The sequence below is a fragment of the Rhododendron vialii genome, chromosome 6a (genome assembly GCF_030253575.1).
Source record: "Rhododendron vialii isolate Sample 1 chromosome 6a, ASM3025357v1".
Classification (NCBI taxonomy): domain Eukaryota; kingdom Viridiplantae; phylum Streptophyta; class Magnoliopsida; order Ericales; family Ericaceae; genus Rhododendron; species Rhododendron vialii.
Genome location: NC_080562.1, coordinates 10,451,061 through 10,470,035, shown reverse-complemented (window position 1 = coordinate 10,470,035; position 18,975 = coordinate 10,451,061). Strand labels below are relative to the sequence as shown.

General features: G+C 37.2%; 1 protein-coding gene across 3 annotated transcripts; it reads left to right on the top strand.

The window, feature by feature from the left end:
* Positions 1–5,629: 5,629 nt before the first annotated feature.
* On the top strand, positions 5,630–17,501 carry LOC131331371 (kinesin-like protein KIN-4C). Of its 3 annotated transcripts, none has more exons than XM_058365277.1 (28): positions 5,630–5,756; positions 6,098–6,239; positions 6,376–6,522; positions 6,753–6,905; positions 7,005–7,258; positions 7,825–7,991; positions 8,197–8,321; positions 9,374–9,410; positions 9,539–9,630; positions 9,720–9,836; positions 10,207–10,320; positions 10,426–10,509; positions 10,617–10,815; positions 11,154–11,254; positions 12,410–12,508; positions 12,589–12,702; positions 12,809–12,925; positions 13,006–13,086; positions 13,607–13,678; positions 13,763–13,856; positions 13,942–13,973; positions 14,147–14,232; positions 14,387–14,458; positions 14,590–14,817; positions 14,918–15,053; positions 15,166–15,264; positions 15,560–16,159; positions 16,856–17,501. In XM_058365277.1, the coding sequence occupies exons 2-28, from the start codon at positions 6,111–6,113 to the stop codon at positions 17,180–17,182; spliced, it is 3,876 nt and encodes a 1,291-aa protein (XP_058221260.1). In that variant the 5' UTR covers positions 5,630–5,756; positions 6,098–6,110; the 3' UTR covers positions 17,183–17,501. The 3 variants fall into 3 exon arrangements, with proteins under 3 accessions (XP_058221260.1, XP_058221259.1, XP_058221261.1); XM_058365276.1 differs by having other exon boundaries at positions 5,655–5,756; positions 6,079–6,239; XM_058365278.1 differs by having other exon boundaries at positions 5,681–5,756; positions 13,945–13,973.
* Positions 17,502–18,975: the final 1,474 nt, after the last annotated feature.

The following is an 18,975-nucleotide window of genomic DNA, read 5'->3' as shown; positions in this document are numbered from 1 at the left end:
AAATTAAGGACGCTTTTGTAAACATTTTATTATTATAAAAGAAAAAGGTTTGAAATCTTTGGTATCAGTGATTTTTATCTTAACTCTTTTTTCTTTTTTTTAACTTTTTGGTCCATATAACATATTTGAACAAAATTGCACTTTGCATAATTTTTTTTTTCTTAGATGAGAGCAAGCTTTTGAGCCCTGCCACGTCATCTACGCCAGAAGCCAGTGGTGCCGACAGGAAATTGGCGAGGACCTGTACTGCAGGAAGATTTTAAAACTGGCAAAGTAGACCACATCTGCTGGGAAAACTAGTTTGGTGAATTTTTGTGCTCCTCTGGAGTGAAGAAGAAGGGGGGCTAGGCTTCAAAGGGGTTAGAACCTTTGAGGGAAATGTTGTGAGGTTGAACCTACGAGGAGCATGCGGCTCCTGTCCAAGTTCTGTGACGATTATGAAGATGGGTATCGAGATTCAAAAGTCAAGATTGCACTCGCATCTTTTTTTACTAGTTTATCTGAGAACTCACTCTTAAGTCTCATTGCACTCACATTTTTAGTCCTTATATATTTTATGCTCTTATTTTTGTGTCTTGAATTTGCTATCCACCGGTTTAAATATTTTTATTGTGGAAAATGATATTAACATCTTTTTCTATTAATAAAAAAAACTGGACCATTTTTACCAAAATTTGATCGACTATAACTTTTTTGACAAAGTGTTCCTTATAACTTTTTTTGAGAAGGGAAAGAAGGAAGCGGGGAAGGGTAAAAAAAATAAAAATAAAAATAAAAATAAAGAAAAGAAAAAAAAGGAAAACTGGTTGGGTTGGGTTTGGATTTGACTTGGCCCAACCCGTTTTAACCCGTCTACGATCGACCCATTTTCGACCCGTGACCCGTTTCAATCCGTCCAAACCCGCTCATTTACCGCCTCTAGCATTAACCAATTAACTAATACCGGGAGAGGGGTGGTATTAGCTAGTCCCCCTCCCCGGATTATCTCCCTCATCCAATTGTCAAAAATATTTTCCAGTATCTTTAATTCTAGTATTCATTTGATCTCATATATTATTCTGTGGACCCCACTTGTCCTTCATCCACTTTCCAAATAATATCTTATCTAATCCTTCTTAAAAATAATTCAACAATCAAATGCGCTCTTATTAACCTGATTTTTTATGGGCACGCTCGAATTTTCTTTTAAATTATTGAATGATTCGCATTATTTGTGGGACCGGAGTGTATCCCGCGTGACGGTCGGTGCACCTTTGGTTGGTGGGCGTAGTCGGGTACTCGAGTTGCACCCTTAACAACTCATTACTACGGGATAGCTGATATCGTGTAAGATCAATTGAATCTATTTAGTCTAAATTAACAACTCATTAGAATTCGAATAGGAGTAATTCGAATCAATGAGCCACTTCCTCCTCTTAAACACCACCACCCAAGCTTAATTAAAAATGATAAAAACCTGACGTGCTGGTTTGAAATAGATTTGAACTCACAAGGCAAAGAGAGTTGACTTTCCAAAATATAAATAAATACAGTAAATGAATAAAAAGGCAAGTAGAGTTTGAAATTTAAGACATACTTAACTCTTAGGCTATATTTGGTTTGGACTAAGGATTTGTTAAGGGAAAAAAGAGAGAGGAAGAAATTGGAATTACTCCATTTGTTAAGAATGTTTTCATAATCCAACTGAAAAGGATTCCATTCCTTTTGCTTTAAAACCCATTAACCTTAAATTTCGAAAGTAGGAAAGTTATGATTTACTACTTCTTAAATTACTTCTAATTAAATTCACTGATTATATAACAAACACTACACTACTCACTTCCGTCCAGAAAGAAAAAGATGCATGGTCAGGCTTTGGTTGAGAGGGGGAAGTAAACATTAGTAGTGTGTTTGGATCTCCTATTATCAAAATATATGGGGTCCCCAATTGCTGTGACTCTTGGACAAGGGGATCCCGTGGGCCGACGGATTCAACTGTCCATCTCAACAATGAATGATTCAAATTTTAATATGAGCAATGGACTGTTCGGATCAATGAGAGTTCAGATTAAATTCAAGCAGTCGGCATCAAAATAGACGGCCGAATCGGCCGCCTTACAGTCCTTATAGTGCGGACTGCCCCTTGTAGTGTGAGTTGCATAGGATTTCCAAATTCCTCCCAAGCACTTTTCAGGTGTGGTTGGGGGGAGTTGTTTTACACAAGGCCCACAAAATCCTCCTTTATGGAAATTTCTGTCCTCCGCCGTTGTGAATCTTTATGACGAGTTGTGTAACGGGCAACACTAGTTGGTAGTAACAGTGGAGTAGTAAAAAAGGGTTTGACCGTTATTATAACTAATTTTCAAATGTCTATTCCGCCCGTTGGATTCAAACCCATCGGCCCAAATACTGAAATTTGAAAGATGACAGACAGGCCCTAGAATAGAATACCACATTTTTGGCTTTTCTTACGGCACTACATAAACAGTATAGCATCAAGGTTTTGACTATATATGGGTGACTCTGCTTGAAATTGTATTTGCTTTGGGTCTCAAAACTCGATCCCTCATTCTGCACACGGTTCTCAATAAATTATCTTTTTTCTGATTATTACTTTCATTTATCTATCTCTCCCACTCATAACTGTAGAAACTTCCCTCAAAATTCCAACCAAAGAAGGTCACCCCGTCAAATTTATCGGTACAATTCTGCCCCTTAACCAATTACTAGTATTAAGGACATCAAACTCTAAATTGAATTTGTCGTGGCTCTAACTCATAAGAAATTGTTGCCGCCAAATACCTCCATAGATCCTCCACCATCCATCCGGACAATCCCCCTACCCTAAGTCACATAATACATGCGCCGGTTCGCGTGCAGGTGCGAAAGCGTGTGCATGAAAGCGTTTTTCAAAAACCTCCTAAGTAATTACAATTTGTGAGTGCGAGAACTGAGAGCTTGATTTGTAATTTTCTTTCCTTGTCATCTTTGACTTTTGTTGGAGCTGAAATATACTAGCATTTGGAGGCCAATTATTCACTCTGTGAAGAAAAGATCGATAAATGATGTATTATTGTTTGTCTTCAAACCATAACCTAGCACGCCTTTATATAGCTTACAATACACGCATAATAAGGAAACCTAACTAACTAGGAAACATAAATAATAATCTGCCTAAACTAGAAATAGAATAATAAAGCTTAAAAAATATGGCAACATAATATTTTCTAATATTATGGTAACACTACACATAATAAAAAGATTATAAGCACGGTTATGGCTGTATTTGAATTTCCAGCATTGGAATGCAATGGATGTGCAAACGAAGAAGATGATGCTGGGTGCACTGAGAATTTATTAAAAAGTTAACAAGTGTAGAGAGAAAGTGGGGCTAGAGAGAAACCTCGATCTTGAGTTCAAATAGAATCACTCTTTCATGAATAGCGATATCAAAACACATAACAAATGTGGCCACGGTAGAATCACTATTTGAAGCGAACGTTGGAAACACCAAGTTTACTTGAGTTGAGTTGTTCCCAAATTTCTTTGGTCTAATTGGTATGTAGTACACCACTAAAGATGCTCTAGGATGGTTTTGGATTAAAATGTTGAGTGACTTATTTTTTTGTCCTTATTCAAATTTTTTTTGAATTTTTTTGTTTTGCGTCAAATTTTTTGTGACTTATTGATTCATCTCGACGAGAGGAATCGGAAAAGTAAAATTTTTTGATTGAAACTCATAATTTTTTGAATAAAGACAAAAATAAGTCAATAAGTCAGTTTTTTTTTTACTTATTCTTGTTTTTTTTTTTTAAATTATACGTTTCATCAAAAAATTTTACTTTTTCAATTTCTCTCGCTGAGACGAATCAATAAGTCACAAAAGTTTGTCGCAAAACTAACAAATGCAATTTTTTTTTTTGAATAAAGAAAAAAAATTACTATTTCCACTTTTAAAGTCAAATGAGGCCCTAATGCGTGATGAGAATCTTCAACCAAGGATTGTCACAAAAGGCCTTCACAAAATGCTCCAACCATGATGTCAAACTCTATGGGAGATATTTTCGTTCAAAATTTTACTATCAATTAATAAGATAAAAAATTGACACTTGGGTTGCAGAGGAAGTGGTTTTTGAATGTCAAATTCTTTGGATTATGGAATTTCGCATATCCAATCTTGGTAGTGGAATTTTTTGAAAGTCTTACATGGCATTTTGGCATCTCAAAAAATATCCACTCCAAATTATATGCTAAATTTGTTAGTTTAGTATTTTTTTACTCTAATCACGTGTCTATCTAAAATTAACAAGTTTCGGAGGCAAAAGTAATTAAAGAAAATTTTGACATTGACTTACATTCGTACATGTTAAATTTGACATAAAAGATGATACTTACACAATTGAAATTTTGGCAAGAGTTAGTTCAACCATCAATTCATACACTTGACATGTCTTGCCAAATTTGGCATGTTTGTTTGGAGATGCTCTTTTTTTTCTTCTAGGGAACATAAACATATATTAATAACTCAACAAATACAAATGAAACAAAAGCCCAGTTAATGCAATACAAGAAAACACAAATCAAAATACAAAAGCGAAAACCTAGCTTTGGTGTCGGAACCAACATATCTACTCATCTCGTTGGGTGGAAAAATCATGATCTACATTGAGTTGAAGCCTAGTCCTATCGTGGTCGTCTCCGCAATGATGCCTTGACTATTGTCGTTGAGACCTCGAGATTCCGCCGCCAAAGCTGATTGGAGCCAAAAGTCACAAACCTAGATCTGGGCCGTCCGATTCCAAAACTAACGAGGTTGAGTGGGAGATCTTCTCCCCCTAAAGAGAGCCTCAATCATCTGATATCCATTTAGGCAGGAGAGGAGGAGGATAGAAGAAGAAGGAGGAGGGGAAGGGGAAGAAGAGGGTTCTCTCTATAATTTATAGAGAGAGACTGTTGCGGCTCACTTCTTATTGGAGATGCTCATCAACATAAAAAATCTAGCATTTTCAAATTTGAAGATAAGGTTGGAGATGGGGTATGCTTCACATAAATGGAGTAGTAATTTTTTTATTGATTATTTAAATTTTTTTGATTTGTCTTTACAAAATAAATTGAAAATTTCATAAATATAGACTACACAATAATAAGTTTAAATATTTTTTTACTTATTTTGTTTCCATTTATTTTTTAAAGTTTCTGTATCATATTTCTTTCATTCCTCTGATAAATTGAAAAAGTTAGAGAATAAAAAACTTCTAACAGTACTAATTATTGGTTCCGTTCCACTTTCTTTACTAACCTTTTTTTTCAAAAAGAATATAATTTCAAACTCAAATATAACTAAAATAAAAAATAATATTTCAATTTTTTTTGCACTGTTTAAAAGATCTCAATGAGATCTATCAAACAAGATTCATATTGGTAGAAAAATTATTTGCGTAAACACATAATTTTTGAGCTTGTAATTATCTTCATTTTTTAAAAGTTTCTTTTTCAAAAAACCGGAACAGGCCATACATTTTAAAAATAAAATACGCCATTTTGAGAAAAGTAATGCGAAAAGTTGCTGACGGTAATTCTCATGGTCACACGCTTTGCACGTGCCACATCCCATCGTTATTTGAATTTCGGACCCGAGCGCCTTTGCTCCAATTCAATTTATTTCATCAATACATCGTCGTTGTTTGAGTTTCCTTCTCTCTCTCTCTCTCTCTGATTACTCGTCTCTCTCTCTCTCTCTCTCTCTACCGTTGCTTCGTCCTCAGCATCCTCCACAGGTAAAATTTCAAATCCCACTATTCCATCGCCAACGCATTTCATGTGTATATTTCCTTTCGATCAGATCTATCATCCTTTCCTCAAACCCCTGCAAACTCTCCGTTTTACCTAGAAATACCCCACGCACACATAGACATGCATAGATATATCGACACGGATTTTGGTTATATTTAACATTTCTGTTTTTATTTTCTTTTTCTGTTCTGAACCCAAAGGTCAGGAATTAAAAGCTCCTTAAATCCAATTTTAACATTGGAGAATCTAGTACTACATTGCCCTAATTTTTCTTGTACATTTGGTTTTTTCTATCAATCAAATAAGGGTTTTGTGTCGCATTTAGGGAGTGTTCGGAGATGGAACATTGTGAGACGAAAGACTCGTCGCAATGTGTGAGAGTAGCGGTGAATATCAGACCGTTGGTGACGCCAGAGCTGCTGATTGGCTGTACTGACTGTATCACAGTTGTCCCCGGTGAACCGCAGGTACGGTGTTAACCATTTTAAAAGGAAAAATTTCGGCTTGGTTTACCGTCTATGAAATAAATGTTCAAAATTTTAACTGATTAATCCGCACATTTTCTTGAATTTTGATTGAGTTGAATTGGTTTTGTTCAAACAGGTTCAGATAGGTTCGCATGCGTTCACATTTGACTATGTATTTGGAAGCACAGGTCACTCGTCTTCTCGTATTTATGATGATTGTGTTGCTCCCATCGTCGATGCCCTATTTAACGGTTACAACGGCACCGTGTTAGCTTATGGCCAGGTTTTCATCCACATTTCTTATGATGTTTTATGAGTTTAATGACTGTTTACTGCCCTGTGATGCCTATGAACTCTTCTATAGTTTGGTTGAGTAATGGTGGAGATGGAAAATCCCGAATTTGAGCCCACTAACTTTGCATTTCTTCCTTTCGTTCCATTTACATTGTAAGTAGGAATTTGCTAAATAAAGTATGAGCTCACTGAGTTTTACGTGGTTTTTTGAAATGTAAGACTGGATCGGGGAAAACCTACACAATGGGGACAAACTACAATGGACAAGAACACAACGGTGGAATCATTCCTAAGGTGGTGGAAACTATATTTTCCAGAGTACATGCAACTAGAGATTCCACTGAATTCCTAATCAGAATATCGTTTATTGAGGTAAGTACATGAACTAATTTTGTTGCGTATCTGAACTGAGTTCTGTTTATCCCGTGGGATAGGTCATTGACTTTCTTCAATGAACTGGTGGCATTGTAGATATTTAAGGAAGAGGTATTTGATTTACTGGATCAGAGCCCACCAGTTGTTTCTCGAGGTGATGGAGTGTCTCTAGCAAAGCCTGCAGGACCCGCAAGAGTTCCTATTCAAATCAGAGAGACTGTGAATGGCGGGATTACACTTGCTGGTGTGACGGAGGCAGAGGTCAGAACAAAAGAGGAGATGGCTTTATTTCTTATGCGTGGCGCATTATCTCGTGCTACTGGAAGCACTAATATGAACAGTCAATCAAGGTTTGCAATTTATAGAATGTACATAATGTATTGGTTGGATGCAAATGCAGCTATTCTTTGTTGCTTTTGTTAACATTATTGCATGCAGCATAGGAATTGTTTTTGTCATGTGCTGCATTTTATCTCTTCAATTCTACTCATTCTTTGCTTATAATTATGTGGCCCTAAATTGAACTCAGGCGCACAACTTAATTTGTTTTTTCCTTTTTTTTTTTGGGTTAATATTGGTCAAACAATTACTTAAACTTCAATATTTGCTAGCGTTCTTTATTTTTCTGTTTATGATTTTGTATGAGTTGACACAATTATTCATTGTTATGAATCGTGCATACTCTGACAAAAAATGGTGCATACTGAACTGGCTAGTCAATAACATGAGCTGTACAATTAGCGTGTGTTTTTGTGCTTATGATTCAAGTAAGTTTTATTATGTCCACAGTTATACTTGACTAGATAGACTGAATATATTTTTGTTTATGGCATTAGTAGTTCGACTTTAATTGTTTTGCTTTCAATGAGATGGTATTTTTGCTCTAGTTCTCATAAATGTTCACGTAATCTTGCAGTCGTTCACATGCTATATTCACAATATCCATGGAGCAAAAGAAAATTGCTGGAGCTTTTCATAATGACAGCGGAGATGATATTCTGTGTGCAAAACTTCATTTAGTGGATCTTGCTGGTTCTGAAAGAGCAAAGCGAACTGGAGCAGATGGGATGCGTTTCCGCGAAGGTAGTAAACTATGGTAACAATAGGAAATCAAATTTGGTACCATGAGTTTTATGAGAATCGTGTTGGAAGCAATATAGACCAATTCAGTCCAACTGCCTTGGGCTGCCAGCCTGCCACGTATTTGATAAGTAGTACTATAGTTGTCTTTGGATATTCTTGATTGCATAGCTAAAAAATTTATCTTTTTTTGGTTACTATATCCCAGGTGTTCATATCAATAAGGGACTGCTGGCCCTTGGTAATGTGATAAGTGCCTTGGGAGACGAGAAGAAGCGGAAAGAAGGAGGCCATGTTCCATATCGTGATAGCAAGTTAACGCGTCTGTTACAGGCAATTGAAAAAGTTTCCTTTTCATGCCTATAATGTGAAAAAAGTGTTCCACAAATTATTTCCTGTTGAATTTTTTGATGCTATTACCTGCTTATTGGTATTAGCTATTAAACCTTGGAATTAATACTATCAATTCAGTATTGTTGCCTTGTTGATGAGAATCCCTTCAACATTCTAACATTGAATAAAGGAAAGAAATTTAATGGGGATGATGAAAAATAGGATCCACACTTGAAGCAACAAAAAATATTGCACTAAAAATAGCGGAAATTGAAATGTTCAATATTTGAAGTAAAGTGCTAGGCCATGCAGGTTGTAGCATTATACATAAACCATACGAATCATCAAGCCTAAAGTGCTCGTTATTACTCAGCACCTTTGCTGCATACTGCAAACATAGTTGGCTTTTAATCTGATAATGAGCCCCTCTAATTGTTGGAACTTTGCATGATTCTGGAGTTGTGCACACAAAAGGTGGGCCAGAGATTTGTTTTGATACTGTGACCAATTGATATGCATACAAACGTGGTTCCCTTAGGCTTTTCTCGGGGCCGATTTATTGATTTTCCTTTGTCCAGTGACAGTCTTTTAGCATATATTGATGACAAAAAACACTAACTCATTTGAAATGTTACCAATAATATTGCAACCTTAACAACTGTACTTGAAAAACAGAAGTCTTATTAGGATGAAAGCTTTTGTTGGTGATTAGATTTCTAAATGCATTACTATTACATGAAGTTGAAAATATTGCCAGAGAAACATTTAGGATTGAGAAACGTACTTTGTTGTCATTCATCTTTTTTCTCAAGTGGCGACTAGATACAGTCATACAGTATGAAGTTTCAAGTGGGATCGATGGTTTTTCAATTTGATTAAATTGTTTCTTTCATATTTGTTTGACATGCTTTGGGAATGGATCGTAATGATTTTAGGTATCATTGAAGCCTTGAGTCTATTATTTGTGTCTGCCTAGCAATGGAATTGATGCTGCTTTTATTCATTAATGTTGAAGAAATTTGTGTTACTAAATATGGCATTTGATTTTGTAGGATTCCCTTGGAGGAAACAGCAAAACAGTCATGATAGGTATGCTGACCAATCTGTAGTTTCTTACAGTAATTGGCTAGTATCCTAACTTAAAACACCTTAGACATCTCTGGTTTTGCTTTCTAATTGTTTGGTATCCTCTTTCCTTTACTTGTTTACGAATGCAGCTTGTGTAAGTCCTGCAGACACAAATACTGAGGAGACCTTAAACACTTTAAAGTATGCAAATCGTGCTCGCAACATTCAGAACAAAGCCATTGTTAGTTTCCGTACCTAAAGCTGTTTTACATTTGGACAATTTTTGCATGATATACTTTTAGTGACATCTCATTTTATTTCAACTACTAGATCAACCGTGACCCAATGACAGCTCAAATGCAAAGAATGCGAAGCCAAATTGAACAACTGCAGACCGAGCTCCTTTTCCTTCGTGGAGATTCCGGTGGGTCTTTTGAGGAGCTTCAGGTATAACACTAACTTGAGTTTCTTTCAGAATGTGCTCTGTGGTTTAGTGTTGCAATCATATGTCAGTACCCATGTCCTCCCTAATCGATGGGAGTTTTGGCGAGAAAGGACTGAGACAATCAGTACACATGTCCGCCCCTTTGGTGATATATGGACAAAGTGGCTTCTCTCGAAATGTTTTACCATTGTACTAGTAGCCTCCTATACCTTCAAAATCAAGGAACTCAAGGGACGTTATACTGGGGTACCATGCCCCCAAATTAAAGCCGAATGCATCAGGCCTAGAGACCCGATTCTATTTCCGTGCTCATTACCTAGCATTAGAGGGGGCAGTTTTAGTGTTATGTAAATTTGTTTCTCTATTTTCCAGATTTTGAAGCACAAGATCTCTTTGCTTGAAGCAAGCAATGCAGAGCTAAGAGGGGAGCTTCAAGAACGCCGAATTGCTTGTGAACATCTTGCGCAACGTGCTCTCGATGCTCAGGTTTGTTTCATTTGGGTAGTATAGGTTATTTCATGAGCTTTTAAACCTTACTGGTCTTACTTTGTTAAAGACACTATGAAATGCCTTATGTCTGGGCTTCTACAGGTTGAAAAAGATAAACTGATAATGAGAATCGAATCAGCCAGAAATGGTAAATCTTGGGATGAGATTGACTCTACTTCAGATCAGGTTTGTACGGATGTTTGTAATTTCTTAGATATGATTGCAACATTCTAATGAATTTAGACGAACTAAGTTTCAGAACCCTTTTTTTTAAATTTTTTTTCTCTCTTCAGGATTTTGATTTGGTGAAGTCATATGTATCGAAAATTCAAGAATTAGAAGGGGAACTGTTACGCTTGCAAAATTTGAATGGTTCAAAAGTTGTTGATTGTCTTGAGTTGGATGATGATGCGCTTCACTCCAGAGATACATATTTCACGAATCTTCATGAGCTTTCATCTGGGTCTGGTACGAAAGACGTCGACATCAATGGTAAGTCTAAATCATATGAATTTCCCATATTTTGCATGGTACATGACTTGGACAGCAGCTGCTCTTTATCATTCCCACTTCTTAGAGCCTTAAACTGGCTGATTGGACCCAAGATTAGAACTCACTTTTGGTCTTGGTATAATATACTATATTGCATTAAGGCAATTGTCCCCATTGATGGCATTTCTGGTCGAAGACATATGATTATGGCAAAAAAATTTCTCACCCCCCCCCAACCCCACCCCCCCCCCCCCCCCCCCCCCCCCACACACACACACACACCCGCGTATATCTTTAGCTTTGGAAGGTAATCGTAAGCTGGCTGCTTCTACGCGCAGGTGAGGCCGAAGACCAGGTAAAAGAGTTGGAACATTCTTCTCTTCAGGAGAAACTGGATATGGAGCTCAAGGAGTTGGACAAAAAACTTGAACAGAAGGAGGTAAGTAGTGACTAAGTACTTTCTCTCTCGATTGAAAACTTCTGTGTGTTTCTTGGTAACGCCCTGTCTTTCAGTTATTTACTACTGGCGACTAGATTCGCTAGTGGTCTTGTAGTTCCATGTTCATTACAAGATGTAACTGCAGCAAGTTGACAGACAATTAAGTATCTCTGCATTGAGGGAAAACTATCAGCCTTATTAAGCAACCTAACTTGATTCCTTAGTTTATAAATTTACAGTACAATTTACTTATGTGTTAACTGTTACGGCTCCTGTCCTCCCTGCTAGATGTAGAGCGGCACTGCACACACACTCATGGGGTTAGCTGACCCCATGAAAATTTGCTTCTTCCTACTATCATTGGCATCAATACTACTTAGCCAAGACATGTATAAATGAATCTAACCCCAGCCCGGGCACAAGCACGCATAATTTTCTTCCCATTATGTGTCTCCTGGAAATATTCCTTCTTAATTTTCAATGATTTCAATTCATGAAAGCTCACAAATGCCGATGGGAAAATCTTTTTGCACTTGCTTGCATTTTGAAAAACGATAGCACTAATATATCCTTGTGGTTTTCTACTTGAGAGTCGAGAAGTTTAATTTTTAATTTAATTTCTGATATGTGATTTGCTAGAAATATATAATTAATCATTTATGAATAAACAAAAACCATCATATTGATAGAATAGGAGAGTCTTAGAATTATTTCCCTTGTTTACTAGTGGAAAAGTTATTTTCCTAGAAAATGTTAATGTGTAAGTTTGTGAGTGACCCCATCTCCATAGATTCCTGGAGTTGCCACTAGCTAGATGCATTGCTGCACTCAATTGAGGTGAGGTTAGTTTTGGAAGTTTGTAATCTGGATGGGGTGTTAGCTTGTTTTCTTCAACTGTCACTCTTTGTTGCTTTGGCGATCAAATTTGAATTCTAACAGTAAAGACTAAAGATAGCACCTGATATCAAGCAATTGGAAGTATGCATGAAGGTGTATATTGTTGTAAAACCAATGCTTCAACTAAGCTATGATTGCAGCTATGATCATGTCATCCTCTTGGGCTTGAACCAGTATTCATCATCTACTACGGTTTACTTTATTTCTTTGCATGCTGTGATCTTTTTATGTGTTTTAAAACCTCTTCCTTTTCTGAAGGCTGAAATGAAGCGGGTTGCAAGTGTTGACCCCTCAGTTCTTAAGCAACATTACGAGAAGAAGGTTCATGAATTGGAGGATGAGAAAAGGGCTCTGCAGGTTGATGCTGGATTTGTTATTTGTTATAAATGACTAGACTATATTTTAGTTGTTTTCTTATTTTTGTTGTCAACTAACAGAAAGAGATTGAGGAACTGAGGTACAATCTTGAAAATATGTCATCTACTTCTGACGAAGGTGCTCAAAAGCTGAAAGAGGATTATCTTCAGAAGTTAAATGTTCTTGAATCACAGGTGAACCTTCATTTGTTTGCTCATCTTATCAGGATTACCTGTTGGCCTCCATTTTTGTTTAATCATCTTATTAGTATTACTTGCTCTATACAATTTCACTTTGCAGGTTGCAGTGCTAAAAAAGAAACAAGATGCTCAAGCTCAACTCTTAAGACAGAAACAAAAAAGCGACGAGGCAGCAAAAAGACTACATGATGAGATTCATAGAATAAAGACGCAAAAGGTACCCATTTCATCTCAACGTGGCTGCATGAAAGCCTCACGTCTCAATGCTCATTGTTGATTCTATTGTGCATTATTTAGGTCCAATTGCAACAAAAAATAAAGCAAGAGTCTGAGCAATTCAGATTGTGGAAAGCATCACGAGAAAAAGAAGTTCTTCAGGTATAGCTATTCTTATAGATGTCCTACGTTTATCTCCAAAAGTAGAGTATTGTATACATCTGATCAGATTGATATTTAGAAACCATTCTTGATTATCGATTGGCTATGCGCATATGTATATGTAGTTGCAAGCGTAGAACTAAATTTAGGTAGTCATAAGAACGTAATAACAGAGCAATGACCAGTTGCCGTAAGTGTTGGGGTTTTCTGTGACACTGTTCCATGGTTGAGGTGATTGTATGCAACATAGTTTAATTCCCTGAAGTGACAGTAAAAATTTGACCAACTCAAAGGCATATTCACTAATATTTCTTGGCATAGATGGCACTTTCAGTTGTGTGAGGGCTTATGGAAACTATATAAGGTGCTTTTATAAATTTTCTTTATAACATTTTTTCAGCAAGTGCTTGATAATTTGTAAATCTGGTTTGTTCTTAGTTTATGTTCTGCTTGTTTTGTTTCAATTTCTGGATTTGTTCTGATATCAACTTTCTGTGGGATGTATATCATTTGTAAACAGCTTAAGAAAGAAGGAAGAAGGAATGAGTATGAGATGCACAAGCTACTTGCTTTGAACCAGAGGCAAAAGATGGTAAGTTCATGATGGGGCAACATCCATATTGTTCTTTGTTTAAAAGTTTAACCTTCAATTTTTTTTTCCTGTTTTTGGTGTCAGGTTTTGCAACGGAAGACAGAAGAAGCTTCTATGGCTACAAAACGGCTAAAAGAGCTATTAGAATCTCGAAAGACTTCATCGCGCGAGACATCTGGTTAGGATATTTTTGCTCCATGTTCCATGTTTACTTTGAGTTTTTTCAATCCATAATTTTTTGACATCTTTTGTGGTTTGCATAGCAGCTGGAAACAGCAACGGTCCTGGAATTCAGGTATCTATAATAAGCCACTGCCTGCATGTCTATTTTTATGAGTGAATGCTTCGCATGTGATAAGATGTCATTGTGGTGTACCTTTGATGGGTTTGGTGTGGCTGTACTTATAAACTGATGCTTGGGAACTTAAGCTAATTTGTTCTAATTGTTGACCTCTTTGTGTTGAGAAGTCATTGATGCAGACAATCGAGCATGAACTCGAAATCACAGTACGGGTGCATGAAGTGCGCTCCGAATATGAGCGTCAAATGGAAGAGTGAGTCGCATTATTTAGTGTTTTTTCACATGAATCATCTAGATACTTTTCAGTTGTTTGGAATGATAAATCTACTGATTGATTTGTAATATTTTATGTAAGGTCAATCTACTCCAATTTCAATTGATTGAGGTATTTTGATTTTGGTTTCCAGGAGAGCTAGAATGGCTAAGGAGGTGGCAGAGTTGAAGGAAGAAGCACAAAACTTACGGCAGACAAATTTAAGGTCCTAACTCTTTTCTTTTTTTTTTCCAATCTCACTTTCTGTGTAACTTGTGAGGTTCTGTTTCTTCCGCATCAAGATTATTACTTGGACATTTTTGCATAAACATATTGTTTTAAAATTTTATTTTGCAGTGGTTGCCCTGAGACAATGTCTCCTGGTGCAAGAAACTCAAGGATTTTTGCACTGGAAAACATGCTTGCTACTTCATCCAGCACCCTTGTTTCTATGGCATCACACTTGTCAGAAGCAGAAGAGCGTGAACGGGCTTTTAGTGGTAGAGGCCGTTGGAACCAAGTTCGGTCTCTTGCTGAAGCAAAAAATATTATGAATTTTCTATTTAACTTAGCTTCTTCCTCCAGGTAATTATCATCCTAGCTAACAAAGACAAGCCACAAAAAGGAAGTTCGGTCTCTTGTTTTTGCTGTTCTGTCATTGAACTCCCTTGTCTGATTTCTGAAGGTGCCAGTTACGGGGTAAAGAAGTGGACTGTAGGGAGAAAGATTCTGCAATAAGGGAGTTGAAGGGAAAGATTGTCAATTTAATTAGACAATTGGAAATGCAAAAGGCCGCTCTTCTACAGCAGGAGAAGATGCATGTTAGTGCACGTTTTAGTCTCATTGTTTACTTTAATCTCACAGTTCCATTGCCGTAGTCATTAATGTTTTCAAATTTTGAACTAAAAACATTACTTTTTTATTTTGTCGCAGAAATTAGCTTTGATGAAGCACTCCACGGACAATACAGCAAGATCAGGGAATTCTGACCTGAATTCCGGGGAAGCACATGTGTATGATTTGCGGCCCAAGGTATCACCTGACTCCTTGTACATGTACAGCTACAACCACCAGCTATTGGAGCCATTGCATTTTCAACTCCATACAGTAGTAGTTTGCAGTTACATTAGATCATTTGGTATGTTAGAAGGATGACCATAGTAAAGCTTAGCCTAGTAACATTTAGCACAAGTTGTTGGTTTGCATCTTAGGTGAGCCATCAAGGTTAGGTTCATACACAATCTACCCCCTTCCTGACATGATAACTGGGAGCAGTTTTATTTTTGTTGCTGTTGCTGATAACTGGTTTGTTCTTGTTCAATCCTAGGGGTTGCAGGGGTCCATGGTTTTTAGCAATGCAGGGAATAACAGTCGGTTATTGGTTGACATGGACACATCTGAATCAGAACATTCTGACCTCGATGCAACTTATGATGATGATGACACTGAGTGGGAAGCTACTGAAAAGCGGATTGCTAGGAAAAGGAATTCTAAAACTGATGGCCGTATAGGAGCACTTTCGCATCCAATAGAAATCAGTGATTCTGAAAGTTTGAAAACCGAGGCTTCTGACGAAAGAACGACAGCTGTAACTCAGAAAACTACTTCTGGACTTTGTTGCACCTGCAGTAGATACTCGTTGTGCAAGACAACGAGATGTGAATGCCGAGCTGGTGGAGGAAGTTGTGGGGTCTCATGCAACTGTATATCCTCTAAATGCAGCAATAGAGAAGCTACTCTAACCAAAGCCTTGGATTACTTGCCGCATTCAGAACTGGGTGATTGCAATGATGAAACAGATAGGAGCCAAAATCTTGCTTCAGAAGGTGCAAAGCTACTTCAGAGTGCATTAGCTGAGAAGCTTGTTGATGCAAATGAGGGGAATGAGCCAAGAAGGAAGCCTTTATCTGACATCGGCAATACCGTGGTACAATATTTTCTGCTTTCTCGCTGAATGGATTATGGCGTTGTTTGTCAAAACTTAAGATTTTACAAAATCCTGAAAATTTCATGCAATGGAGTACATAGTAAAATCAGAATTCAAATATATCAAACTTAATATTTCCCAAAAGCAGCTTATAAGGAGATTTAAAAGTTATTCTTTGCCGAAAAGCAGAAGTAAGAGCTATCACAAGCACACTGACACTACTTTGGATGCGCCATAACCCAAAATCACAACCGAAAAAGCTATCGCTATCACCAATATGTTCTCTTGGGCCTAATTAAGTTGGCTGGATTGAACAAGGGTACATCCTATATGAGTGTATTTCTAGCCTTTGAAACAAATGCTGGAGGGATTGTATATCTGTTGGACACCAAATCTTAAGAATACAATTCTTTAGGTGATGTGGTACTAGTGTACTACTTATCTCCCCACTGTTAGTCTGCCACAACCATTACATATCCTATGACATTGTACATCCTCCTCACTGGTAATCTGGTCAATCAAACTCTGCCCAAGTGAATAGCTTGTTTTCTTAGTGTTTTGAAAAGGAACTTGAGAATGCTAAAACTCATTGCCATACCAGACCCGGGATTAGCAATGCCTAATTGGATTTCTTAACTTTTTTAGCATTTAAAGTTTACATTATACTGAGCTGACCAAGTAATGTAATCACTACAGGGAAAATCAAATGCACCAAAACCTAACCAGAGAAAGAAATGGAGAAAATCTGTGATTCAACTTGTTCCTGTAGCAGCCCCAACTCCTCAGCCTGAAATTACTGAAGCCATCAAGAAACCAGAGAGCAGTGACATTGAGGCAGAAATCCCGTTACAGTTACCTAGAGCTATGCGGTCAGCTGCCTCAAATAGCAACCTATTGAGAGAGAGGAATTCTGAGCAGTCAGATGTTTCTGTTGTAAATAAAGATGGTAGTGGTGCTCCAGCTCCAACAAGTCCACCACGACGACAAAGAATGACAGATGAGAAAGAGAACCGTGGCCTTTAAGTTGGTATTTTTTTGGTGGACTTTCGTGCTGATATCTAACGGAAGCTATGGACTGTTGGCGGTGAGGATTGGTCAATCCTCCATTGATCAGGTTTTTTTCATTGGATTAGCAGAATGTAATGGTGCTGTAATTTAGTTGATTAAATATGATTGTACTCAGCAGTTTGTTCTAACATTGAGTCCACTGTTTTGTACTCAAAGATACGCACTGAAGTTTCTATGCTTCTGTATCGCAATGATACGAACCTGACCATTTACTCTCGTTTACACTAATTGCTGTTTTGAATGAAATTTAAGTCCCGTTTGCATACCATTTCAATCATTAGCAGTTGTACTTGAATCTTTCATAATCTTTGACCTGTCGTCGGGTGTTGTTACATAAACATGAACAGAAACTTAGAAGCTGCATTTTGTAACTTCTTATTGAGAAGTTAAATCCTTTTCTGAAGTACTTAAATCCTTATCAGAGTCAATGTTAGCCATGTTTTTCTTCTTACTTTCAGCTGACTAGTAATGCATGATAAAATCTGCAATTATTATTTAACCACAAACAAATACACAAACGCTTTACACACTCACATCTTTTGGTGAGGCTCACACACACTGGAGGTGTAGTGTGTGTGGGCCCCAATGTGAATGTGAGTAGGTTTGTGTAAATATTTGTGTAAGTGTTTATGGTTGTAAAATGATCAGAAATGATTCGTGCACAGCAAGCTGTGCACAGCAGCCTTTTCCTCCCGCCCCGGATCGCACAAAGATGATCGGAGTCGCTCATTTTGTTCAAAATATGTCGTTTAAGGTCTCTGTAAAAAATGAGCTTCGTTCGATATCGTTAGAGGCGTTAACAAAATACCCAAAATCACTTCAGAATTTAGACTGCTCATTTTTTACAGAGACCTTAAACGACATATTTTAAACAAAATGAGCGGCTCCGATCATCTTTGTGCGACCCGGGGCAGGAGGAAAAGGCTGCTGTGCTGTGCACAGCTCTAAAATGATTGTAAAATCTAAATTGACTAATCGTCACATCATCAAAAGTAAACTTTGTCAATTTGTCTTTAATGATATGTTTGGAGGATAGAGATCGAAAATGAGGTATAATAACTTCAACATATACATTTCTTTCTTTTTACTTCTAATGATGTGAAGATTAGTCGATTCATATTTTACAATCATTTTTACACGCACTGAAGGTGTAATGTGTGTGAGCTCCAATGTGAATGTGAATGGGTTTGTGTAAGTGTTTGTGATTATAGAATGATTGTAAAATATGAATCGACTAATCTTCACGTCATCAGAAGTAAACTTCGTTAATTTGTCTTCAATGATATGTTTGGAGCTTGGATTTGTTGGGAGGATGGAGATCGAAAATGAGGTATAATAACTTCAACATATACATTTCTTTCTTTTTGGAAAACGAGGTACAGTTCACTATTGTAAGGGGTTCTTTTGATATTCAGCAACCCCTCTTAAAAAACAATTGCAAAAATCCAAACGTTTATCTATCCAGCCACGAGGTAGATCTGCAACATATCCTCCGACACGAAATTAATTATCCATCATTCGCATACTGGTGGCAACTTCGAATAAGTCATAATTAGGGGCCAGTTTCTGCATACATCAGACTCATCGACAAAAAATGCATTTCTAAAATCAACTAAAACAGCTCAGAAGGTGCCAAAGAACTCAAATTACGGCTGATAGCCTGAAACACTTCCATAGAATCACCTTCAAGAAGCAATATCTTCTGCAACCAAAGCTTCCAGTAGCTCTGATCTTCTTGGATAGCCCAG

What these genes read in the sequence shown, in the direction of transcription:
- LOC131331371 (XM_058365277.1), top strand. Translation starts at nt 6,111, where the DNA reads ATGGAACATTGTGAGACGAAAGACTCGTCGCAATGTGTGAGAGTAGCG. An exon ending in TTGACTCTACTTCAGATCAG is followed by an intron (nt 10,510 to 10,616) that starts GTTTGTACGGAT and finishes TTCTCTCTTCAG; the next exon opens with GATTTTGATTTGGTGAAGTC. An exon ending in TTACGGCAGACAAATTTAAG is followed by an intron (nt 14,459 to 14,589) that starts GTCCTAACTCTT and finishes TTTATTTTGCAG; the next exon opens with TGGTTGCCCTGAGACAATGT.